Source organism: Capricornis sumatraensis, chromosome 21 (genome assembly GCF_032405125.1).
Source record: "Capricornis sumatraensis isolate serow.1 chromosome 21, serow.2, whole genome shotgun sequence".
In the NCBI taxonomy this organism is placed as follows: Eukaryota; Metazoa; Chordata; class Mammalia; order Artiodactyla; family Bovidae; genus Capricornis; species Capricornis sumatraensis.
In genome coordinates this window covers 63,016,551-63,042,503 of record NC_091089.1, presented here as the reverse complement: position 1 = coordinate 63,042,503, position 25,953 = coordinate 63,016,551, and the positions used below count along the sequence as shown (strand labels likewise).

At 47.3% G+C, this 25,953-nt stretch overlaps 1 protein-coding gene across 1 annotated transcript in view; it reads left to right on the top strand.

The window, feature by feature from the left end:
- PIGN (phosphatidylinositol glycan anchor biosynthesis class N) overlaps positions 1–23,661 on the top strand; it is a 102,472-nt gene extending 78,811 nt beyond the window's left edge. The window contains exon 29 of the mRNA XM_068993565.1: positions 21,810–23,661. Coding sequence (XP_068849666.1) covers positions 21,810–21,933 — 124 coding nt within the window. The 3' untranslated portion in view covers positions 21,934–23,661. The remainder of the gene's footprint in view (positions 1–21,809) is intronic.
- The last annotated feature ends 2,292 nt before the right edge of the window (positions 23,662–25,953 follow it).

Below are 25,953 nucleotides of genomic sequence, written 5' to 3'. Positions count from 1 at the left end.
ATCGTTAACTTCTTCACAGCGTCATGAATTTATGTTACACAAACTAAAGATCTGGTTTTCTCTGATTAGCTTGAGGTTTATCTTTACATGGCAGTTTTTTTTCTTCAAAGTACACATTTCACTGTTATTATCAGTAATAACAAGCATAAAACACAAAGCATTTTTAAATATCCATGGTCTCAGTTCAGTCAGGCGGCACGAGGCAAATTGCTGGCGATGAGAAGCACGTTCTGGAGCTCTTGAGGAGCCTAAGGGTGGAGGAACCAGGTGAGAGCAGAGCTGTGGGATCCAAAGAACATTCAGGAAAGAGGGTCACCGAGATGCTACAGAGAGCGTGAGTAGGGAAAGACGTGAAGACATGCGTCGGGCTGAACAGCAGTCATCAATGAGCTTGGCCAGGGACTGGTCAGGGCTAAGATTCAACACCTGATATCTGCACTGAATCGAATAGGGCTAAGATTCAACACCTGATATCTGCACTGAATCGAATAGGGCTAAGATTCAACACCTGATATCTGCACTGAATCGAATAGGGCTAAGATTCAACACCTGATATCTGCACTGAATCGAATAGGGCTAAGATTCAACACCTGATATCTGCACTGAATCGAATAGGGCTAAGATTTAATACCTGATATCTGCACTGAATCGAATAGGGCTAAGATTCAACACCTGATATCTGCACTGAATCGAATAGGGCTAAGATTCAACACCTGATATCTGCACTGAATCGAATAGGGCTAAGATTCAACACCTGATATCTGCACTGAATCGAATAGGGCTAAGATTTAATACCTGATATCTGCACTGAATCGAACTCATTGATGTCTGGGTGTGGCCTGCAAGCCAGAGGTGATCGTTTTTCTCCCCCTACCGACTCTTCAATAAAACAACAAACCCAGCCAAAGTGAAAGAGAATAGAGAGACGATCATCAGCAAATGCAAGTTCAACAGATTTCTGGAAGATGGAGAATCCGAGAGAGGCGGCAGCAGCCCAGAATCCCTCACAGCCCTGCCAAAGGCAGGGCACCCTGATGGCTCAGACGCAGTTGGGCGGTGACGGGGCACATAGGAAGGAGGAGGGGGGCCGGGGGTGACCTGACCATCTCTGTGTCCAGTGATGGAGCCGGCAGTCTCCCCACGCCTCTCCTTCCCCCATCCCCGTGCAGAAAGGCTTTCACTCCCGGGGAAAACCTGGAAACAGCTGTAAAGAGACAGAGGCGACCGCCGTTTGCAGGTGCCTCTCACTCTTAGGGAAGCTGCCTCCACTCAAGCGTTTGTAGCTCCCTTCCATCCCGGCCCAAAGGGTGGAGACAGGCCCCTCTCCTGCTTGTCCCAAAACACGACCTAGAGATTTTTATTACACACCCACAACTTACTGGCAACTGTCCTGTTTGGGAGGTAGGCTTAGAGGAAAACAAGACTTTCTTAAAAACCTAAGTAAACGCCACCCTCTGACTGATACTTTGAATTGTACAGCAATTCTATTCCTAGCCATCTACCCAAGAGAAGGGAAAAATAGGCCCACAGAAAGGCTTGTATGGGAATTTTCATAGTAGCTTTGTGACTCAGATGGTAAAGAATCTACCTGCAATGCAGGAGACCCTAGTTTGATCCCTGGGTCAGGAAGATCCCCTAGAGAAGGGAATGGCAACCAACTCCAGTATTATTGCCTGGAGAATCCCATGGACAGAGAAGCTTGGTGGGCCACATAGTTCATGGGGTTGCAAAGAGTTGGACATGACTGAGTGGCTAATACTTTCTTTATTAATAATCAAAAACTGGAAACCACGCAGCTGTTTATCGGCACTTGAATGGTAAACAAATTGTGCTATATGCATAAAATAAAAACTTCTTATTCATAAAAAGAAAAGAATGACTGATGAACTCAACTATATGGATGAATTTCAGATATTTTATAATGAGTGAAAGAAACCTGGTGCCTTAAAAGTACATGTTGTATTATTCCATTTATGTAAAATTCTAGGACAGATGGAATTAGTCTACAGTCAGAGAAAGCCGGTCAGTGGTTGTCTGGGCCTGGGAATTACGGTGCTGCTGCTGCTGCTAAGTCGCTTCAGTCGTGTCCAACTCTGTGCGACCCCACAGACGGCAGCCCACCAGGCTCCCCCGTCCCTGGGATTCTCCAGGCAAGAAACTGGAGTGGGTTGCCATTTCCTTCTCCAATGCATGAAAGTAAAAAGTGAAAGTGAAGTCACTCACTCGTGTCTGACTCTTCGAGACCCCATGGACTGCAGCCCACCAGGCTCCTCCATCCATGGGATTTTCCAGGCAACAGTACTGGAGTGGGGTGCCATCGCCTTCTCCGGGGAATTATGATGAGCATGACTAAATGCGTACATGGGAACTTTGGAGTGATGGAAGTGTTCCGTGTCTTGACCGTGCTGACGGATACATGGGTGAATCGTTTGTCAGTATCCATTTAACTGGATACTTTAAATGGTTTCATTTTCTTGTATATAAATTATACCTCAAAGTTGATTCATAAGCAAAAACAGAACTAAATTGCCTAGAATTGACATGAGTAGGGTATGGTAGAAGTCAACTAAATCCTCCCTCTCTCCTCAATTCAGTTCAATTCAGTTGCTCAGTCGTGTCCAACTCTTTGTTGACCCCATGAATCGCAGCACACCTGGCCTCCCTGTCCATCACCAACTCCGGGAGTTCACTCAAACTCACGTGCATCGAGTCGGTGATGCCATCCAGCCATCTCATCCTCTGTTGTCCCCTTCTCCTCCTGCCCCCAATCCCTCGCAGCATCAGAGTCTTTTCCAATGAGTCAGCTCTGCGCATGAGGTGGCCAAAGTCCTGGAGCTTCAGCTTCAGCATCATTCCCTCTCTCCTGCTGCTGCTGCTAAGTCGCGTCAGTCGTGTCCGACTCCGTGTGACCCCATAGACGGCAGCCCAGCGGGCTCCTCCGTCCCTGGGATTCTCCAGGCAGGAACATGGGAGTGGGCTGCCATTTCCTTCTCCAGTGCATGGAAGTGCAAAGGGAGTGGAGCACCAGCAGGTCTAAAACAGGAGGAGGTCAGGGCAGTTGCTTGGGAGGCGAGTAAGCAGGAGCGAGGCTGCCGCTTTCCAGTGGGTCTTTCTGCTTATTTTGCTGTTTCAGCGCTGCGTGTATGGCCCATAAAAATGAAGGGAAGAGGCGTAAGTGGGGTGGGAGGTCAGCAGGTGGCTCTCGGCCCCACGACTCTGCCGCGTGCTGGGGTAGGGGAGGAGAAGGAGGGCGGCAACCACCTGGGAAAACCCGACCTCCTTTCGAGACTTTGGTGCCATTTCATGTCACGCGGGAGCAGTGTGAGGGGTGATATCTTAGTGGAGGCATGGATGCCCGAAGACCTGACTGAAAGAGCAAGTGGGAGTGCTAGTCTCTCAGCCACGCCTGGCTCTCCGAGGCCCCATGGACCCTAAGCCACCAGGCTCCTCTCTCCACGGGGTTTCCCAGGGAAGAACGCTGGCGTGGGCAGCCACTCCTTCTCCAAGGGATCTTCCCGACCCAGGGATTGAACCCAAGTCTCCCGCATTGCAGGCAGGTTCTTTACCACCTGAGCCCCCAGGGAAGCCTCCGTCTAATTTGGAGCCCAGCACGCAGGCCCAGATGGAGCAAGCTCGTTCCTAGAGCAGGGTAGTGACCCGTCTGGACCAGTCAGAACCAGGCTGCGTGTTGCAGCAGAATCACACCAGCCATTGGGTATTCGAGCTGTGGGCTCAGAGACAGAGAGGCAGCTCAAAGAGGGGTCCGTCTGTGCTCCAGAAAAGGCTCACGCTTGGGGGGAGGCTCAGGACACCGGGCACAGGCTCCCTGTCACAGCTCTGCCGACACTGGTATCACCGCCGTGTTTACAGGGTCCCCCGGCGTGTTCGTCCACGTGGTCTTTATCTCAGCGCTGTGACGTTTCCACAGCAGGGTGTGCTCACTGCTTCCTTCTACCCCGAGGACCCTGCAGCCCTGAGAGCCTCCGACTCGCTCACATCACAGAGCCTGGCAAGAGCTGAGCAGGTCAGGAGCAGCTCTCGGGTCTCGGCTGTGTATCCCCACTGTCCTTCACTGCGTCTCCCTGGAGAGAATTGCCCCAAGTCCTTGTTTTGTAATTCTGATAACCTATTTGGAAAAGTGGCTTTGTGTCTAATCCTATATTTGTGATGTTGGAAACTTTTGAATAATATAAATTTAGGATCTACAGGAGAAAGAGATACTGATTAGAAGGGAGTGAGCCAAGAGTTAGGGCGTCTTTGGCCAGAAAAGAACTATTTGGGGCCAGAGGCCTTTGTTAAAGGTACAGACCAGAGTCATTTCCTCGAAGAGAAAATGCTGAGACACAAGGAATGAAGCGGAGGCAGCTTTCTGCTAGGAGAGGCTGTCGCAGGGCAGACAGGGTGCCAGCAGGTGCCACATCCCCGGGCACACACTGCCAACTGCACGGCTGGCACAGTGGCTTCTTGTTTATGTCACAAGAGGCAGCAGATAGTGAGTCTTGTGTCCATGTTTGAGAGAAAACCTTCTACGTAGAGAAGGCTCTCTCTAGGGGAGTTGAAAGGGTTACAGACACGCCGCGGTGTCCTGGTGACGCTGAAGTTCTGCGGCTTTGCGTATGCTCTAGAGGGACTTCTGCTGGGGGCACAGAGTCAAGAGCAAATTCAGGGACACTGTGATGAAGCGAGACACCCCCAAGCAATGCCCTGAACAGGAAGGCTCCTCAGCTGCATCACCTTTGCCGACCTTGGTTGCCTTGTACTCAGTATTCCACTTGAGATTTCTTTTCAGCATTGGATCCCAGAATTCAGGACCTTTCCCCCACTTACCGACTTGCTCAGTCTTCCCTGCTTTCATTCGACGAGTACTTCCTGAGCAAGGACTCTGCGCCTGCCTGTCCAGTTACAGGCGGCCCAGCCTCCTGCTCACGTCCACCTCCTGGCGGTCCCTCGGGGACCCCGTTCCTTTCAACACTGTTCCCTTCTCCTTCCTGTCACCCACAGTCTTTCATCTAAGACTTAATTGGCAGAATGTTCCCCTCAACACACACCCCTCCAATTACCTTTCTTTTCTTCCTCTTTAATAATACACTGTTTCATCCAAAAAAAGAAGAAGGAAGAAAAGGTGAGGCCTGTGGAGGAGGCAGGAAAGAAGGGAGGGACAGAGAGAGGGGAGGGACAGAGAGGGGAGGGACAGAGAGAGGGGAGGGACAGAGAGAGGGGAGGGACAGAGAGAGGGGAGGGACAGAGAGAGGGGAAGGACAGAGAGAGGGGAGGGACAGAGAGAGGGGAGGGACAGAGAGGGGAAGGACAGAGAGAGGAGGGACAGAGAGGGGAGGGACAGAGAGGGGAGGGACAGAGAGGGGAGGGAGAGAGAGAGGGGAGGGAGAGAGAGAGGGGAGGGAGAGAGAGAGGGGAGGGAGAGAGAGAGGGGAGGGAGAGAGAGGGGAAGGGAGAGAGAGAGGGGAGGGACAGAGAGGGGAGGGACAGAGAGGGGAGGGACAGAGAGGGGAGGGACAGAGAGACGGGAGGGACAGAGAGAGGGGAGGGAGAGAGAGAGGGGAGGGAGAGAGAGAGGGGAGGGAGAGAGAGAGGGGAGGGAGAGAGAGGGGAAGGGAGAGAGAGAGGGGAGGGACAGAGAGAGGGGAGGGACAGAGAGGGGAGGGAAAGAGAGAGGGGAGGGAGAGAGAGAGGGGAGGGACAGAGAGGGGAGGGAAAGAGAGGGGAAGGACAGAGAGGGGAGGGACAGAGAGGGGAGGGACAGAGAGAGGGGAGGGAAAGAGAGGGGAAGGGAGAGAGAGAGGGGAGGGACAGAGAGACGGGAGGGAAAGAGAGGGGAAGGGAGAGAGAGAGGGGAAGGAGAGAGAGGGGAGGGAGAGAGAGGGGAGGGAGAGAGAGAGGGGAGGGAAAGAGAGAGGAGGGACAGAGAGAGGGGAGGGACAGAGAGGGGAGGGACAGAGAGGGGAGGGACAGAGAGGGGAGGGACAGAGAGACGGGAGGGACAGAGAGAGGGGAGGGAGAGAGAGAGGGGAGGGAGAGAGAGAGGGGAGGGAAAGAGAGAGGGGAGGGAAAGAGAGAGGAGGGACAGAGAGAGGGGAGGGACAGAGAGAGGGGAGGGACAGAGAGGGGAGGGACAGAGAGGGGAGGGACAGAGAGACGGGAGGGACAGAGAGAGGGGAGGGAGAGAGAGAGGGGAGGGAGAGAGAGAGGGGAGGGAAAGAGAGGGGAGGGACAGAGAGAGGGGAGGGACAGAGAGAGGGGAAGGACAGAGAGAGGGGAGGGACAGAGAGAGGGGAGGGACAGAGAGGGGAGGGACAGAGAGGGGAGGGACAGAGAGGGGAGGGACAGAGAGAGGAGGGACAGAGAGACGGGAGGGACAGAGAGAGGGGAGGGAGAGAGAGAGGGGAGGGAGAGAGAGAGGGGAGGGAGAGAGAGAGGGGAGGGAGAGAGAGGGGAAGGGAGAGAGAGAGGGGAGGGACAGAGAGAGGGGAGGGACAGAGAGGGGAGGGAAAGAGAGAGGGGAGGGAGAGAGAGAGGGGAGGGAGAGAGAGAGGGGAGGGAGAGAGAGGGGAGGGAAAGAGAGGGGAAGGACAGAGAGGGGAGGGACAGAGAGAGGGGAGGGAAAGAGAGGGGAAGGGAGAGAGAGAGGGGAGGGACAGAGAGACGGGAGGGAAAGAGAGGGGAAGGGAGAGAGAGAGGGGAAGGAGAGAGAGGGGAGGGAGAGAGAGGGGAGGGAGAGAGAGAGGGGAGGGAAAGAGAGAGGAGGGACAGAGAGAGGGGAGGGACAGAGAGGGGAGGGACAGAGAGGGGAGGGACAGAGAGACGGGAGGGACAGAGAGAGGGGAGGGAGAGAGAGAGGGGAGGGAGAGAGAGAGGGGAGGGAGAGAGAGAGGGGAGGGAGAGAGAGAGGGGAGGGAGAGAGAGAGGGGAGGGAGAGAGAGAGAGGAGGGACAGAGAGAGGGGAGGGAAAGAGAGGGGAGGGAAAGAGAGAGGGGAGGGACAGAGAGAGGGGAGGGACAGAGAGGGGAGGGAAAGAGAGGGGAGGGAAAGAGAGGGGAAGGGAGAGAGAGAGGGGAGGGACAGAGAGAGGGGAGGGAAAGAGAGGGGAGGGACAGAGAGAGGGGAGGGACAGAGAGAGGGGAGGGACAGAGAGAGGGGAGGGAAAGAGAGAGGGGAGGGACAGAGAGAGGAGGGAAAGAGAGAGGGGAGGGAGAGAGAGGGGAGGGAGAGAGAGAGGGGAGGGAGAGAGAGAGGGGAGGACAGAGAGGGGAGGGAAAGAGAGAGGAGGGACAGAGAGAGGGGAGGGAGAGAGAGGGGAGGGACAGAGAGAGGGGAGGGACAGAGAGGGGAGGGAGAGAGAGAGGGGAGGGAGAGAGAGAGGGGAGGACAGAGAGGGGAGGGACAGAGAGAGGAGGGACAGAGAGGGGAGGGACAGAGAGAGGGGAGGGACAGAGAGGGGAGGGACAGAGAGGGGAGGGAGAGAGAGAGGGGAGGGAGAGAGAGACGGGAGGGAGAGAGAGAGGGGAGGGACAGAGAGAGGGGAGGGACAGAGAGGGGAGGACAGAGAGGGGAGGGAGAGAGAGAGGGGAGGGAGAGAGAGAGGGGAGGGAAAGAGAGAGGGGAGGGACAGAGAGAGGAGGGAAAGAGAGAGGGGAGGGACAGAGAGGGGAGGGAGAGAGAGAGGGGAGGGACAGAGAGAGGGGAGGGAAAGCGAGAGGAGGAGGGACAGAAGCCCCACTTGAGCGTCCTGTTTTCCGCCTTCGGCAGCAGTGTTGGCCCCCTAGCCACTCTGGAAGTTCTGTGTTCTTTGTCCCAAGACTACTTTCTCTCTTTCCCAGACTTTCATGTTGCTTATTTAAAGATAGCCACCATTTTTCCCTGGAAAATTCTGGAGTATCTTTCTTTAGACATGTTCAGCACAGCTGGTTGAAGGAATGCAATGCAGTCGTGTTTATCTCCCCTGCCTCCTGGGGTCCCTGAAACTTGCCATAAACCATTTAGAGGATTGCATTGTTTTGCCATAGAAAAAAACTAATACCCAAACCCAGGGGAAAGCCAGATTAAATTAAGTAGCAAATGAGGAAAGTGATTATTGAGAAAGGTATTAAATTGATATAATGTGTATATTAGTAGCTCAGTCATGTCTGACTCTTTGCAACCCCCATGGGCTGTAGCCCTCCAGGCTCCTCTTCCCATGGGGTTCTCCAGGCAAGACTACTGGAGTGGGTTGCCATTCCCTTCTCCAGGGGATCTTCCTGACCCAGGGATCAATCCCAGGTCCCTGCATTGCGGGCAGACTGTTTACCACTGAGCATTTAAATGTCGCCCACTGTTCACAGTGTGTTCGGAGCTGCACATGTTATTTCATTACTGTCATGGCAATGGTATGAGGAAAATATAATTATTTCTGTCTTACAGAGGAGGAAAGTAGCTCTGAAAGACTTTAGCAATAACATGGCCTACCTAGGTGTCGTTTTTTTTGTATGTGTATACATTTAATATGCAGATCATTTCTTGAGAAGAAATTATGTAGTGAGCACTCTCACCATCCATAAAGCATTCCCAGAGGTTATCAAGGACCCAAGACAAATGGCATTGCCTCTTCCAGACCTGGTGATGCCCCCCCTCTAGAGACGGATGGCTCTGCATCAGAGTGTTTTGTAGCGAATTCAGGTACTGAGTGTGAGATTCTAATGTTTAACTTATAACGGATATTCCAGCCCTGGAAGGATCTGGCTCTGACAGATGGCCCCTGCTGTCAGGTTGTAAGACAAAATAACTGTAATACGAGGCAGCGTGTGGTTAAGGGCTTTAAGAATACAGAGCAGAAGCCGCTTCACTTCCAGCTTCAGTGACCGAGAACACTTTGTGCAAGGTCAGCATGTGGGCTGAACCTTGAAGGAAGAGTATAATTTCCACTGAGAAACGTAGAGGTTGGGGAAGAGTATTTGGGGCAGATAGAAGGGATATGGGCAAAGCAGAGAGGTAAAAAAGCCCAATGCCGTCATATCTGGAGTGTGACAAATAATCAGAATTTCAGAAACCATTGGTTTTGGATAAAGAAATTTCTAGCAAATAGCTTTTGGGAACCTTAATTTGGAGAACTTCGAATACAGAACTACTGTTGGCGAATAAGTGCGGGGCCATGGACTTTGCTGCTGCTGGAGCTGCGACATTCCAGATGCCACTCACACAAGTGAACCACTGCCTAAGCGCTAGCAACCTCGGCTGCCTCTTTTATGCAAGTGCATCCCGTGGGGTGAACGGTGAGGCAGAGTGTGTGTCTGGAGACGAGGCACTGCACACCCGCACCACGGGGTGATGACCGCATTGTCCCCGGGGCTTCCTGGTGTCAGACCCCTACCGTTCAGGCGTCAGCTCACTTTGACCCTCCGCAGTTCTTCTGTGCTCCCAGGCACAGTTTTTTCCCGCTTCCTCTAAGGTCAGTCTCCCCAGGCTGCCGTGATGTTGCAGGGCCCCTCACCACGTCACAGTACTTTGCAAAAATCCAACTGTCAGCTTCTACTATCCTTTCCCTTGATAATTTTAAATTTTTCTTTGAAAAAAATTATAGTTATATATATATAACATAAAAATCCCACCTTAATCATTTTAAAGTGTACAGTTCAGCTCAGTTCAATTGCTCAGTCATGTCCAACTGTTTGCAACCCCATGGACTGCAGCACGCCAGGCCTCCCTGTCCATCACCAACTCCTGGAATTTACTCAAACTCATGTCCATTAGGTTAGTGATGCCATCCAACCTTCTCATACTCTGCTGTCCCCTTCTCCCCCTACCCTCAATCTTTCCCAGCATCAGGGTCTTTTCCAGTGAGTCAGTTCTTCACATCAGGTGGCCAAAGTATTGGAGTTTCAACTTCAGCATCAGCACTTCCAGTGAATATTCAGGACTGATTTCCTTTAGGATGGACTGGTTGGATCGACTTGCAGTCCACGAGACTCTCTAGAATCTTCTCCAACACCACAGTTCAAAAGCATCGATTCTTCAGTGCTCAGCTTTATGGTCCAACTCTCACATCCATACATGACTGCTGGAAAAACCATAGCTTTGACTAGATGGACCATTGTTGGCAAGTAATGTTTCTGCTTTTTAATATGATGTCTAGGTTAGTGGTAACTTTTCTTCCAAGGAGTAAGTGTCTTTTAATTTCATGGCTGCAGTCACCATCTGCAGTGACTTTGGAGCTCCCAAAAATAAAGTCTGACACTGTTTCCACTATTTCCCCATCTATTTGCCATAAAGTGATGGCACGGATGCCATGATCTTAATTTTCTCAATGTTGAGCTTTAAGCCAACTTTTTCATTCTCCTCTTTCACTTTCATCAGGAGGCTCTTTAGTTCTTCTTCACTTTCTGCCTTAGGGTGATGTCATCTGCATATCTGCTGCTGCTGCTAAGTCACTTCAGTCGTGTCCTACTCTGTGTGACTCCATAGACGGCAGCCCACCAGGGTCTTCCATCCCTGGGATTCTCTAGGCAAGAATACTGGAGTGGGTTGCCATTTCCTTCTCCAGTGCATGCAGGCATGCACGCTGAGTCACTTCAGTCATGTCTGACTCTATGCGATCCTATGGACAGCAGCCCACCAGGCTCCTCTGTCCACAGGATTCTCTAGGCAAGAGTACTGGAGTGGGTTGCCATTGCCTTCTGCATATCTGAGGTTATTGATATTTCTCCCAGCAATCTTGATTCCAGGTTGTGCTTCATACAGCCCGGCATTTCTCATGATGTACTCTGCATATAAGTTAAATAGGCAGGGTGACAATATACAGCCTTGATGTACTCCTTTCCCGATTTGGAACCAGTCTGTTGTTCCATGTCCAGTTCTAACTGTTGCTTCCTGACCTGCATACAGATTTCTCATGAGGTGGGTCAGGTGGTCTGGTATTCCCATCTCTTTCAGAATTTTCCACAGTTTGTTGTGATCCACACAGTCAAAGGCTTTGGCATAGTCAATAACGCAGATATAGATGTTTTTCTGGAACTCTCTTGCTTTTTCCATGATCCAGAGAATGTTGGCAATTTGACCTCTGGTTCCTCTGCCTTTTCTAAATCCAGCTTGAACACCTGGAAGTTCACGGTTCACATACTATTGAAGCCTAACCTGGAGAATCTTGAGCGTTACTTTGCTAGCATGTGAGATGAGTGCAATTGTGTGGTAGTTTGAGCATTCTTTGGCATTGCCTTTCTTTGGGATTGGGATGAAAAGTGACCTTTTCCAGTCCTGTGGACACTGCTGAGTTTTCCGAATTTGCTGGCATATTGAGTGCAGCACTTTCACAGCATCATCTTTCAGGATTTGAAATAGCTCAACTGGAATTCCATCACCTCCACTAGCTTTGTTCATAGTGATGCTTTCTAAGGCCCACTTGACTTCACATTCCAGGATGTCTGGCTCTAGGTGAGTAATCACACCATCATGATTATCTGGGTCATGAAGATCTTTTTTGTACAGTTCTTCCGTGTATTCTTGCCACCTCTTCTTAATATCTTCTGCTTCTGTTAGGTCCAGACCATTTCTGTCCTTTATTGAGCCCATCTTTGCATGAAATGTTCCCTTGGTATCTCTAATTTTCTTGAAGAGTTTTCCAGTCTTTCCCATGCTGTTGTTTTCCTCTATTTGTTTGCATTGATCGCTGAGGAAGGCTTTCTTATCTCTCCTTGCTATTCTTTGGAACTCTGCATTCAGATGCTTATATCTTTCCTTTTCCCATTTGCTTTTCGCTTCTCTTCTTTTCACAGCTATTTGTAAGGCCTCCTCAGACAACCATTTTGCCTTGCATTTCCTTTTCTTGAGGATGGTCTTGATCCCTGCCTCCTGTACAATGTCAGGAACCTCCGTCTATAGTTCTTCAGGCACTCTGTCAATCAGATCTAGTCCCTTGAATCTATTTCTCACTTCCATTGTATAATTGTAAGGGATTTTGTTTAGGTCATATCTGAATGGTCTAGTGGTTTTCCCTACTTTCTTCAATTTAAGTCTGAATTTGGCAAATAAGGAGTTCATAATCTGAGCCACAGTCAGCTCCTGGTCTTGTTTTTGCTGACTGTATAGAGCTTCTCTATCTTTGGCTGCAAAGAATATAATCAATCTGATTTTGGTGTTGACCATCTGGTGATGTCCATGTGTAGAGTCTTCTCTTGTGTTGTTGGGAGAGAGTGTTTGCTATGACCAATGAGTTCTCTTGGCAAAACTCTGTTAGCCTTTGCCCTGCTTCATTCTGTACTCCAAAGCCAAATTTGCCTGTTACTCCAGATATTTCTTGACTTCCTACTTTTGCATTCCAGTCCCCTATAATGAAAAGAACATCTTTTTTGGATGTTAGTTCTAAAAGGTCTTGTAGGTCTTCATAAAACCGTTCAGCTTCAGCATCTTCAGTGTTACTGGTTGAGGCATAGACTTGGATTACTGTGATATTGAATGGTTTGCCTTGGAAACAAACAGAGATCATTCTGTCGTTTTTGAGATTGCATCCAAATACTGCATTTCAGACTCTTTTGTTGACCATGTTGGCTACTCCCTTTCTTCTGAGGGATTCCTGCCCAACAGTAGTAGATATAATGGTCATCTGAGTTAAATTCACCCATTTCAGTCCATTTTAGTTCGCTGATTCCTAGAATGTCCAAGTTCACTCTTGCCATCTCTTGTTTGACCACTTCCAATTTGCCTTGATTCATGGACCTGACATTCCAGGTTCCTATGCAATATTGCTCTTTATAGCAATGGACCTTGCTTCCATCACCAGTCACATCCACAACTGGGTGTTGTTTTTGCTTTGGCTTCATCCCTTCATTTTTTCTTGAGTTATTTCTCCACTGATCGCCAGTAGCATTTTGGGCACCTACCGACCTGGGGAGTTCCTCTTTCAGTGTCCTATCATTTTGCCTTTTCACACTGTTCATGGGGCTCTCAAGGCAAGAACACTGAAGCGGTTTGCCGTTCCCTGCTCCAGTGGACCATGTTTTGTCAGACCTCTCCACCATGCCCGTCCGTCTTGGCTGGCCCCACAGGGCATGGCTTAGTTTCATTGGGTTAGACCAGGCTGCGGTGCCTGTGATCAGACTGGCTAGTTTTCTGTGACTGTGGTTTTCAGTCTGTCTGCCCTCTGATGGAGAAGGATAAGAGGCTCTTGGAAGCTTCCTGATGGGAGAGACTGACTGACGGGGAAACTGGATCTTGCTCTGATGGGCGGGGCCATGCTCAGTATATCTTTAATCCAATTTTCTGTTGAAGGGTGGGGCTGTGTTCCCTCTCTGTTATTTGACTGGGGGCCAAATTAAGGTACCTCATGTAAGTGAAATCACACAATATTTGTCCTTCTGTAACTGGCTAATTTCACTTAGCATAATGTCCTCAAGGTTCATCCATGTTGAAGCATAGATCAGAATTCCCTTCCTTTTGAAGGCTGAATAACATTCCATTGAATGTCTATGTCGCATGTTGTCTGTCCATTCATCCCTCTGTGGGCACTTAGCTTGTCCCCTTTGGCCACTGTGCATAAGGTTGCTGCAAGATGGGTGTTCGTTTTACCCGCTCGAGTCTGTTTTCAGCTCTTTGAGGTACATGCCCAGACATGAGATTGCTGGATCAAACGGTGGTTATGCTTTCACTTCTGAGAAACTGCTGAAGTGGTTTTCATAGCAGTTGTACCAGTTTCTTCCTATTGATGGCGCAGAAGATTCACCAGCTCTTTTCTTTTTTTGGCCGTAGCCAGCCCGGTGGGTGTGACGTGCGTCTCACTGTTTTGACTTGCTTCTCCTTCATCGTTACTGATGCTGAGCGTTTTTCATGTGCTTGTTGGCTGTTTGTATGTCTTGGTCAAGTCCTTTGCCCATTTTTAAATAGGGTTATTTTTGTTGTTGTTGAGTAGTGGAGTTCGTTATGTATGTTAGACTTTAACCTCTTATCAGATAAGATGATTTGCAGATATTTTCTGCCATTCTGTAACTTGCTTTTTGACTTTGTTGATTATGTCCTTTGCACAGAAGTTTTAAATTTTTATGTAGTCTTGTTTAATCTATTTGTTTTTGTTACCTATGCTTGCTTGATTGTTTTTAAAACAGGCTTTGAGCCATTGCAAAACTCAAATTTAATATCTAGCATGATGTTCTTCTTGGCATGTGTGTGGTACCTCTGGGCCTATTCCTTGCATTCCTTTACGCAGCCATCATGGGAATAAAGTGTTCGTCAGAGCACAAAAGAATAGCAAAAAAGAGACTGCAAGGCGTAAAACGCACAGTGAGCATCATTCAGACCAAGGGAAACAGAACGGTGATTAGCACTCCTAGCCTGCGATGCACTAACAACCCCTCGCTGTAGCGCTACCCACAGGAAAAGGACGCTAACGCCACGTGCCAGTCTTATACTTCACTTAGGATAAATATGGGAAAATATGTAGTTAACTGATGCTATATAGGGTACAAACTACGCTGTAGAAATATTTTGTGGTGATAGCATTTTTTCTGAAGGCAGCTGCCCCGCACATAGAGTAGCCCCGGTTTACCTGGAGCAGTCCTGGCTGGTGCCTTCTGTTCCAGTGTGATCATCACATCCTCATCTACACAACATTACAACCTAGAGTGCATGGGAGAGGTTAAAGGCATGGCCAGGTAACAAGCCTACTAAACCTCAGTTTATCTCAGTCTCAGCGCTTCATCCTCACTGGTCTAACTCCTCTAGGTTAAATGGGATGCTTGCTCTGAGAGACTTAAATTTCAGAGCTCAGTCTATCCATCAGACTGAGGGCACTGAACTAACCTACGTGAATTCCCCGAATCCTCTGCCGGTCATTCCTGCTGAAACACCTCCTTGCTCTGCTCTGTCTTTCTTGTCTATTGTATTGTACAAAAGACTCCCACTTAAGAAAGGAAGACGGTAGGGAGATGGAAGAGGTTGGGATGGAGAAACACAATGCACTCGGAGTTAGTGGAACTGGGCTTCCTAAACGGAATTGCCCAGTTGATGCTGCACGGTGAGGTTTTTGTTGCTGCTGCTGCCGCTTCTGTTGGTGAGTTAGGACTCTAAACTCTTCCTTTCGCATCTTGTAGGGCAGTAATGGTATACAGAGCTGCAGGGAACCACGGGACACAGGTCTAAGGGGCAGAAGCAGTTCATGTGTCTTCATGTGCATCTGATTGATTGCCAGGAAAGGACTTGGATAGTGGGGGGAAAATACACTTTAAGACTTAAAAGTTAAGCACCATAGAACAAGGTTCCTGTACCAAGACTTCATTATGCTGCTTTTTCCTGCATTTTTTCCCTGCATTTTATTCGTGAGAATGTTGTTCTTAGTTTCGGCTTTCTGATTATTCCTCTGTGAACATACATTTGAAAAGCCGAGCTGTTCCGTGTCATGTTGCAGATATTATTAAACTTACTGGCAGAGTTTCCTTAATGGGAGCCTGGGTTATTTGAACTGTGCCCCTGTAGTGGTTTGCCTTGGTGACAAATTTTATTTCTAAACCCCTTTGTATCAGTAATACAGCTAATAACTCCAGCCATTCCCTGCCTGTTATTCACAGGAATGGAATATTGTCCTTTTGTCCTCTCTATTTTATTGCTCTTTAAATGTATAAATGGTGAGAATCTGTCCCAGAATTTGAGAGAGGACTCAAGTGCAGTGCACAAACGCAGCCTGTGTATCTGCAGTGTCTGTAGGATTGTTTGGGGACTGCAGCAGGTTTTCAAAATGTGCTGGAGAGAGTCTTCAGGTGTTAGTTCCAGCTTACTAATGGTTTCTTTAAAAATAAAGATTAAATTGCTAGTGCATGAGACAGGATATCTGTTTATAAGTGTAGTTCAATATGTTCGAAATGCATCTTTTGGATTGAGACTCTTAAAGGAATACACTCTAGTCAGTATGACCGACTAAAACAGTGGGTGTAAATTCAGTGGTTTTCTGGAGAACCTTCTCGCATTGGGTGTTCTTTTTTTTTTTTCAACAGCCATATGAGAAATATCCTACCCAGGCTGTGAAACTGACTTGGGCCAACCGAGCCATAATTTCGTATTTTCTTGTTTTAGTCTTTTACACTGTTTTTTCAGTTATAGCAGGCCATAAACTTTACAGAGTATTGCCTTTATTTTGCATTCAGAGAGAAGTGATTTTTTTTGAACTAGAGAAAGAATGCTATTGAGGGAGCTTTCATAACTATAGAAGCATATTTAAATTTACGTTCTAGACGCGCTTAACTTGAGGTGAGTAGTCGTCCTCATCGGCAGGAGCTTTCAGTTCGACAGCAGGAGTCATTTGGACTCCGTCTCCTGCACGCGCTGTTGTTATACATCACTGCAGTATAAACGACAGCTACAGTATCATTTCTCTTTGTAGTGAAAACTTATCATTAAGTTCAGTGATATTTTAATATCCTCCTAAATGTAATTAATAAGCACCATAAAATCTCTTTACTCTTGACAGTGAACATTAAGCTTTATTAAAATTAGTGATTCTCCACCTGTGTCTTCCCAGTACATCTGACAGATACGACCGGCTTTGATTGCGCATTATCCTAATTGAGAAGTATCATCAGCCTTTTATCACCCATTGTGTGGGTTGAACAGACCCGCCTGGTGAATCTGTGTCCACACAATCAGTATCTGTATCCGCCTTGTCCCTCTACCGTCTCATATGATGTGCACCTTGAGAACTGCTGATTTAAATGACAGAACAGTCAGGAGGAGGGAGTGGGAACAGCTGAATCGTTTCAGATAGAAATCTGATGCTCCTTTGACTCTGCCACGCGACGATGGCTCCCAGACTTGATGGGAGCTATCACAGACTGAGTGCCTTGGACTCAGCCGCATGGAGACTATGAGACAACGAGCTTCACAGCTGTTCCCTGCCGACTGTGTTAGCTTAAACGAGCCAAGAGTCCGTGGTTTCAGGCCATTTCAGGTCGAGGAGATAGGTGATGTGTGGAATACCCTTTAGAGATAGATTGTCACTCGAATTGAGGTGGGGTCACCTGCCTTCTGGTTTTACAAAACTTACTTTGTTCAGAGATCAAGTCATTTAATATTTTAAAGTTTTTTTAAAATATTAGAAGTGATAAAAGGCCTAAAAGTGATAGCAAAATCTAATGGGAAAAAAAAATCATCTGCTATAATATAATCTTTTTGTTTTTATGGCTTTCTTGAGGTATAATTTATATATCATAAATTCCATCCATTTTGAAGTTTTAAATGATTTAAATTACTTCAGTGACTTTCAGCAGATTGATGGATTTGTGCAGCCATCACTGCCAGCAAGTTTCTTCATATTTCCGTCACCCAGAAAACTCCCCCATGCCTGATTCTGGTCTATCCAATTTCCGTGCCGAGCCCCAGGAAACCGCCAGCCTGCCCTCTGTCTCCACAGATTCGCCTGCTCCGGACATTTTGAGAAATGGCATTGCGTGATGTGTAGTCTTTCACATCTGGCCTCTTTCAGGCAGTGTGGCGTTTCTGATCCCTCTGTGTTGTAGCGTGTCAGGATTTTTTTCCCTTTCACCGCTGAGCAGTGTTCCACCGTGTGGACAGGCCACAGCCGGTACACACTTTCTGCAGTGCACTCTCTTACAGCCTCATGGCGTTCCTTTCACCCACCTGCCTCCTGACCTCCTTGCCTGCTCTCCCCGTGGAACACGGCCTCCCCAGGGATCCAGGTCAGTCTGGGCTGCCTGGATTTGGTCCTTGAGGCTGTAACCTGGGCACTTTGCACTCTGTCCCTCCCCCCTCTCACCTCTGACTCCAAATTCCAGTCCCTGGGTCAGGGAGTGAGCCTTCTTACATAACATGAAGAAGTCATGACCATTATATCGAGCTTATTGGGCGAGGATTTTGATCTCAGGAAGCACTGCAGATTTTGAAATGTCCTGTGAGGAACAGAGATGGGGTAGAGGAGCTATGTGTGGGAACTATGAGCTCAGCCTAAGAGTGCTATGTCTAAGCCTACCATAATTTGTAGTCATCTCATAAAAAGAAATGTATCATAAGCTCATTGTAGAAAATACTGAAAGCATGTAGAAGAAATAAGTCAACTGGAATTCAGCCCCAGAGTCCAACAGATATGTATCGTTTTAGACTTAATGTATATGCAAATGTATTCAGGGTTGGGTTTTGTTTTTTTAAGTTGACTAGCTATGAAAGCCGTGTTTCCCGATGTCATCAAATAGTTCTGAAATTTTGAATGTTATTATGATGAGAAGGATACAAGGAGAAAGATGGTAGGGAGCAAGTTCAGAAAGACAGGTGATGCCACTCACGGTTTTGACTGAGGTTACTGTAAGGAATTAGGAATTTATTCTAAGTGTGAGGCAAAGCATTAGACTCTTTGCAGGGACGTATTTGATATGCTTACATTTTAAAGCAACACTCTGGCCACAGGATGGAGAACCCATTGAGGGGTCAAGAAAGGGAAGAGGTCGATTGCTTAAGAGGCTCAGCTAGAGATGATGCCCTTGAACTAGGGCAGCGATTCAGAACGGCGGCAAGAAGCTACATTGATGAAGAATCCTGAAAGAGGCGAGTGGAATCTGCTAACGGACTGGATATGCTGGAAGAAGACGAGGCGGGTCAGGAGTGGCTGCTGCCCCGTCCCAGCCGCGCGTGTGACCCCTGTGCCCCGACTCGGCCTTTGCCGAGCAGGCGGGAACAGAGCTGCCGCCTTCTGTGCCGTCTGGCTGAAGTGGGGCAGCTAGTGTCTGAAAGTTTTCCATCTTTGGGGGCCGCCCCGTTCCTTATCTGTTCTGTGACTGGAGAGAGTAGGCTTTTGTTACCATGTTGGGTTGTTTGGGGTTCTTAGTCTATGTCCATTGGCATTTCTGGTTGGCCAGTTTCTGCCAGCAAGAAGAAAACCCAGCAAATTCAACCACCGTGTCATTCCTTGGGTCTCAAGGTTCCTAACCCACCTATTGTCTTTCCACCGTTCTGTCTCCTTAGGTTTATTTTATATACAGCGTCCAGAGGTTTTAGTTGTGCTTGGCAGGAGGAATAGGGGGAAATAAGCCTACTCCATCTCCTGGAAAAGGAAAGTTTTCTGATTTTTTTTGTTTGTTTGAAAGTTTCTAGTGTTCTAATACCATGTTTTCCCGGCACCTCTGTGCTGTGATGAGCTTGAATTGCTCCCCTTTGGAAGACATTTTAAAGTAAGATCAGTCAACCCGTTACCAACTTCTGTGTGATAAAATTTCAGCATAACTCACATAATTTTAGTAACATAATATTGTCTATTTTGGCATGAGGTTTTTAAGAGTATTCTGTTAAAATGAATATCTAGATCATTTTCTTCCCAGAAGGGCTTTATAGAATGAGAAATGTCATTTTCATTTTTAAATAGATAATTATCAGTGATTTATGTCCACTGTGGCTACTTAAGTTGGAAAATGGCTTTGTGAAATCTGCATAACTAAGTGGTAGATAAGATCTATATCATATCCATTCTGTGTTAAAAAACATACCAACACACACATATGCAAACACATACACACATAAATTCAAGCAGGAAAGAAGTCCAGGTCCAATATTCTGTTCCATTATTTTTACAGGGAAAACAAACATTTCAAAAGTCTTTCCTTAATGATAATATTTGTCTAGCAATTAAATATCCAATTGTATTGCTTTCTTTTTAGGTCAGAAGCCTACCCTAGTCCAGAACCAGATTTCTAACATAACTAGTTCTCATTCTTATTTTTTAATTAGCCAGTTCTTTTTTTCTATTTCAAATTTACTTTGGAAGATTAACCAGTTAATCTAGAGAAAGATTCTAAATAAGAATGCCCTAACCAGTGCCATTCCAAAGAAAAATTATCAAACTATAAATCTTCATAATTGGAGATTCTTACTTAAAAGCTTATAATACCAAAAATAAATGAATTAAATCTGCTTAGAGTAGAGGCTCTTCTTTTCTGGCCTGAGGGCCTTACCCATTATGGGTAAGCACCCTGAAGCTTTGCCTCGGTTGGTATAGGGCCAGCGACTTGACATTTGGGGGGCTGTCCACCTCTTGGACCAGAGTTATTGGGAGAGTGGGAGGGTGGACTGCAAGCCTCTTTTCCCGTTTTCCTTATTAGTCTCCACATCCCTCTAGGTGATTGCCCTATTGTACATTCACCCAGCAGTCACTTTCCCAGATATTAAGACAAGTTTCCTGGGGCCTGCCCTGGGGGCCATCCTCGCGAAGCAGCTTGTTGAAGGCAGTAAGTCTCAGTTCAGTTCAGTCGCTCAGTTGTGTCCGACTCTTTGCGGCCCCATGGACTGCAGCACGCCAGGCCTCTCTGTCCATCACCAACTCCCGGAGTCCACACAAACTCATGTCCATCAAGTCAGTGATGCCATCCAACCATCTCATCCCCTTCTCCTCCTGCCCTCAATTTTTCCGAGCATCAGGGTCTTTTCCAATGAGTCAGTTCTTCACATCAGGTGGCCAAAGTATTGGAGTTTCAGCATCAGTCCTTCCAATGAACAATCAGGACTGATTTCCTTTAGGATGGACTGTTGAGGAATCTTCTCCAACAGCACAGTTCAAAGCATCAATTCTTTGGTGCTCAGCTTTCTTTATGGTCCAACTCTGGTCCAACCCTGGTCCAACCCAGGGATTGAACCCAGGTTTCCCACATTGCAGGTGGATTCTTTACCAGCTGAGCCACCAGGGAAGCTGGGTATAAGTTTATTATGAAGTAAGATTCTTAAATGTAACTCTGATAGGCCTAGTAAATAAGTAACTTGCCAGTGTCGTCTGAAGCTTAGCTTGGCATTTGCTGTGGGAAACCCCCACTTTATTGCACATCTGTCAGACCTATATCCTCAATTTCTTTCCATATTTGCAAGTTTATTATCAAGCCATGGACAATGTAGTATGGTGCTTAAAAAGAAAAACTGAACATTTACTATTGCTGATAGATGGGAGCTGGGATTGAGTAATTTTAATAGTGTTCTTTTTCCAAAAGTCTGGCACATAGTGGTTTTGACTCAGATTAGTAGAGAGATGTGTCCTTTTTGTTTTGTTTAGACTCTTTGACTAAAACTTTCACTTCACTGAATTTGAGTTTGAGTAACATCTTTCTTTCTTTCTCTGTGGCCTGTATTTTTGTCAAAGTGTGGAATGCCATGCTCTAAAATGCCGTATTACTGAATCTGGGGACACCTTGGGGAGTCTGTGGCTGTGATTCAGAGGATATGGGAATTATAAGGGGAAAGTTACATTTATTTTTGTAGAAGCTAGCTGTTTAAGGAATTTGTGAGGGAGAAAGTGGTCTTCCCGTCCTGTTCCTCCGCCATCTTTATGCTCCCTCTCGAAGCTAGCTGTTTAAACTCAGCTTCTACTGCTGACAAAGACACGGGCACTGCTGATACAGTTTCCTGTCAGATTATGGTTGGAGCTGTCTCGAAATATTCCTTACTTTCATTGCTACTTCTGCAACAAATTCACTCTTTTTAGCATTTTGATATCAATTTAAAAAGCATTAGTATGCTTTGTAATTTATGTATTTTGTATATGCAGTTGGCCCTTGGACAGCATGGATCTGAACTGCATGGGTCCGCTTGTCTGTGGATTTTTTAGAGAGTGACTGCTTCAGTACTGCACGATCTGTGGTTGGCTGAGGGCAGAGACCAAACCACAGATGCTTAGGAACTTAGGACGCTCCGGGCCAACTCTAAAGTTATAGATCGACTTTCAACTGCTCGGAAGCTTGGCACGCCGAATCCCTGAGTTGTTCAGGGATCACCTGTACACTTAGAAATGTTAGAGGAGCCTTATGCTCTTCCTCCTGAGCGTTGTGTCCGCCTGTAACGCGTTCCTTTTTCTCCTGTAGCATCAGCCACTACGTGATCGTCATGTCCATGAGCATCTTCATGGTGTTTCTCAACTGCCTAGCTCAGATGCTCACCACAAAGAAGCTCAGCCTGTGCAGCAGACCCAAAAGCCACGTCACATAAAGTTGCCAAAGCCATCTCTCAGCATCCAGGGGCTCTTTCTCATTCTCCTTTTCAACAGAAATCTTGTCAAGGATTCATTAAGAAGATGGAAATCAACATGTAACACATTCTGCGCATATAAGGAAATTGCATGTGGAATTCTGAATTTACAGGTTATCTGGAATAAAAGAGCTTCCATTTTCTTGAGGTTTGGTGTGCGTGAAATAGTGGTTACACCTGTGGAAAAGCCTCGTAAGGCATTCTCCGTTTTCATTTTTCCCTCTGGTTGGAAACTCTTCTTCTCACTGATGTTTCAGAGCAGCCATAACAATCTCCAGCCCCCCCTGCACAGCTTCCTGCGTAACATGCTCCTGAGGGGGCGGTGCCGATCACCTCTGCAGTCAATGCACTGGCGGAACTTGAAGGAAGTCACCAGGTGGCCCCATAAATATCGATCAGCTCTCAGCACTGGTTTTGCAAGTGGTTCTAACGACTGAGCAGCACTAGAGAAACAGTCGGGATGTGGAGGAAAATGTTTGCAGGTGTTTTTAATTGTAAGACTTAATAACTGTTAATTTCCATAGCCTTTATCATGCATTGTTCCAACAGAAATCTTTAATTGATTAATTTGTTTTGGGGGTATACCGCACAGCATGCGGAATCTCCCCCAACCAGGGGTTGAACCTGGGCCCCACGCGCTAGAAACGTGGAGTCTTAATCTCTGGGCCTCCAGGGAAAAGTCCCTGACGGAATTTTTTTAATCAGTGGTTAGACTTGCTGGCACTGTCTTAAGAATCCACGTTGAAACTGCTTTTCTTTCAGGCTGTGCGACTTTAGCCCACAGGCCCAGAGTCTTCTCATTAAATTTTGATTTCTGTTTATAAACTAACTGTAATGGACAGAACATCTTCAGAGTAATTTTTATTTGGGTTTTCCATGAAGTGACCTTTACATATCACTGTAGAGTTGGACGTTTGCCCATGATGTGCCAGGGGAGTTTGGCTGATGCTAGGCTTTCTTGGTCTGAATCCCATTAAAAAAAAAATAATAATTGATTTTAAATTAAGTTATAGCATCACCAGTTCACATTAATGATGAGAAAAAGCTCTCTACAGATTAGTAGATTTTTCAAATTGGCAGGTGAGTGAAGAAATATAATCTAGGGGATTCACAAATCAGCTTGGCAAAATGTGCTTTCTTAATGCCTATTTATGATGAAGTATAAATAGTATTGTGATAGTATTTCATGGTGTAACAGCAAAAGCGTACAAGAGTACAAAAAAAAAAAAAACCAAAGATGTACCGATGTCAAAAGAAGATACCATGTCATCTGTGGCACAGAGTCGAGGTGGACAGCGAGGACGCTGCGGTGGCTGGAACCGTGTTGGCAGCTGGAGGGCCCGTGAGCCTCCACAGCAGCTCAAAGGGTGTTTGATCAGTCTTTTCACAAGTCAGAGAAAACTGACTTTATAAACACGTTGTTATTTTTCCTTTTATATCTAGTTTTGCCTTTCATCTTTTTCCAGAGTTTCACACAGAGGAGTTACTGAATGTTTTATGACAACAGGGCAAAGGGTGCTCTGTGCTTTATTTTGATTTTTGAACATGTCTCTTTAATATTATTTCAAGTCAGTGTGAATTTACACTGCAGAGGTCTCCCCTGCAGCCGCAGGCCGGCCTTGCAGTACCGAGACGGGACCACTCAGACTCACCTGGGGACAGAGTTTGCAGGCTGGGCCTTTTCTGTTGCACGGCTTATCACAATATCTTGAGGTATTTTGAAATGCGTATTTTTGTACCGAGTGACAGAAAAATAAAGTGTGAGTGAAAAGCATTCCTCCTGCCGTTTCGCTGTGGCCTCCCCTTTGTCCCTGGGCGTGGGCGCGCTCTTCGGGTGGGCTGTCCCTGGGCGTGGGCGCGCTTCGGGTGGGCTGTCCCTGGGCGTGGGCGCTCTTCGGGTGGGCTGTCCCTGGGCGCGGGCGCTCTTCGGCTGGGCTCAGTGTTTTCCTGCCAGTAGCTGTTCGACAGCTGGTTGTGATCTTGGTGCTCTGGCAGGAGAAGATGAGGACTCGTCTTCCTCCTCTGCCCTGGGCTTTTAATTTAGTAAATTGTATTTCTGTTTGAGATATTTAATTACTTTTTCATCCTAACTATGAATACCAGATTTTCAAGTCAAGACTTAAGGCATTTGCTGATTAGCATGTGTTTAAATTAGGAATGCTGTAAGAATTAAGGTGGGGCTATCAGGTTGGGAAAATATTGAGCAACAACAATGACCGAAAACCACTGTCTCATGGAGCATGAATAGATCTTGGAGGAAACTCTAAGGATTCAGGAAACTGCAGCCTGCCTGTAACTCACTAACGCCTTGATTCTCTGCACCATTTTATTTAATGTGCTGTATTCACAACACAAAGTGCTTTTTAAAATTTTCTAGGGAAATAATAAGCGGTAGTTTGAAAGTGTTAGTCACTCAGTCGTGTCTGACTCTGCAACCCCATGGCCCGCCAGGCTCCTCTGTCCATGGGATTCTCCAGGCAGGAACACTGGAGTGCATTGCCATGCCCTCCTCCAGGGGACCTTCCCAACCAGGCATATTCTCACAATAATCCCCTCAGATGATTGAACCATTAAAGCTCAACATTCAGAAAACGAAGATCATGGCATCTGGTCCCATCACTTCATGGGAAATAGATGGGGAAACAGTGGAAATAGTGTCAGACTTTATTTTTCTGGGCTCCAAAATCACTGCAGATGGTGATTGCAGCCATGAAATTAAAACACACTTACTCCTTGGAAGAAAAGTTATGACCAACCTAGATAGCATATTCAAAAGCAGAGATATTACTTTGCTGACTAAGGTCCATCTAGTCAAGGCTATGGTTTTTCCAGTGGTCATGTATGGATATGAGAGTTGGACTATGAAAAAAGCTGAGTGCTGAAGAATTAATGCTTTTGAACTGTGGTGTTGGAGAATACTCTTGAGAGTCCCTTGGACTGCAAAGAGATCCAACCAGTCCATTCTGAAGGAGATCAGCCCTGGGATTTCTTTGGAAGGAATGATGCTAAAGCTGAAACTCCAGTACTATGGCCACCTCATGCGAAGAGTTGACTCATTGGAAAAGACTCTGATGCTGGGAGGGATTGGGGGCAGGAGAAGAAGGGGACGACCGAGGATGAGATGGCTGGATGGCATCACGGACTCGAGGGACGCGAGTCTGAGTGAGCTCCGGGAGTTGGTGATGGACAGGGAGGCCTGGTGTGCTGCGATTCATGGGGTCACAAAGAATCAGACACGACTGAGCGACTGAACTGAACTGAGAGCTGAACTATACACCTAGAAAATCCACCCACCACTCACTGCTTCTCATGACAAACTGGCCCCGAGTTTCTCCAGCGCAGGTGTGAGGACGTGCACCTCCGCCGCCCGCACCCCACCTCCACACCTTCTGACCCACCACTGGGCCACCAAAGAAGTCATTCTGACGGAGCGGGCCGAGCTGAATGGAGGGGTGCGTTGCGTGGGGCTTGTCTCGAGATGGCGCTGAGCTGTGGGCTCCTAGTGCTCTCCTGGGGAGAACCAGGTGAGCTCCGGACACGCATTGGATGCCCTTTGGTAGGAGGGCTGACCACCCCCCCAGAGGAGGGTGAGCCAACCCGGCTCATCCGTTCGGAGAGGGTCCCCTTCAAGCAGTTCTGAGAGCCACTTTAAGGGACAGGAGATGGCTTGGTAACTTCTCAGCCTTTCAGAGTTCTTTTTATATCTACATTCTCTCCATCTGCAGAATGTTACAGAATGGGATTGTTAGAGTGGGTGCTTTCAACACTGAGGTAGTGTTAATATCTTGCAGCGTTTTCCTGTTTCTGCATCAGCGTGGTTTGTTCAAAAAAAAGGTGGGCAGGATTTCTGCTCTTAATACTCATTCTATATAAAGAATGTTTCAGCACTAATGTATCACTTATTAATTTCCTTAGAGACACTAATACAGATCGTTAATTGTCAAGTCACCACCCTGAGCATTGGAGTATTTGCCACACAGC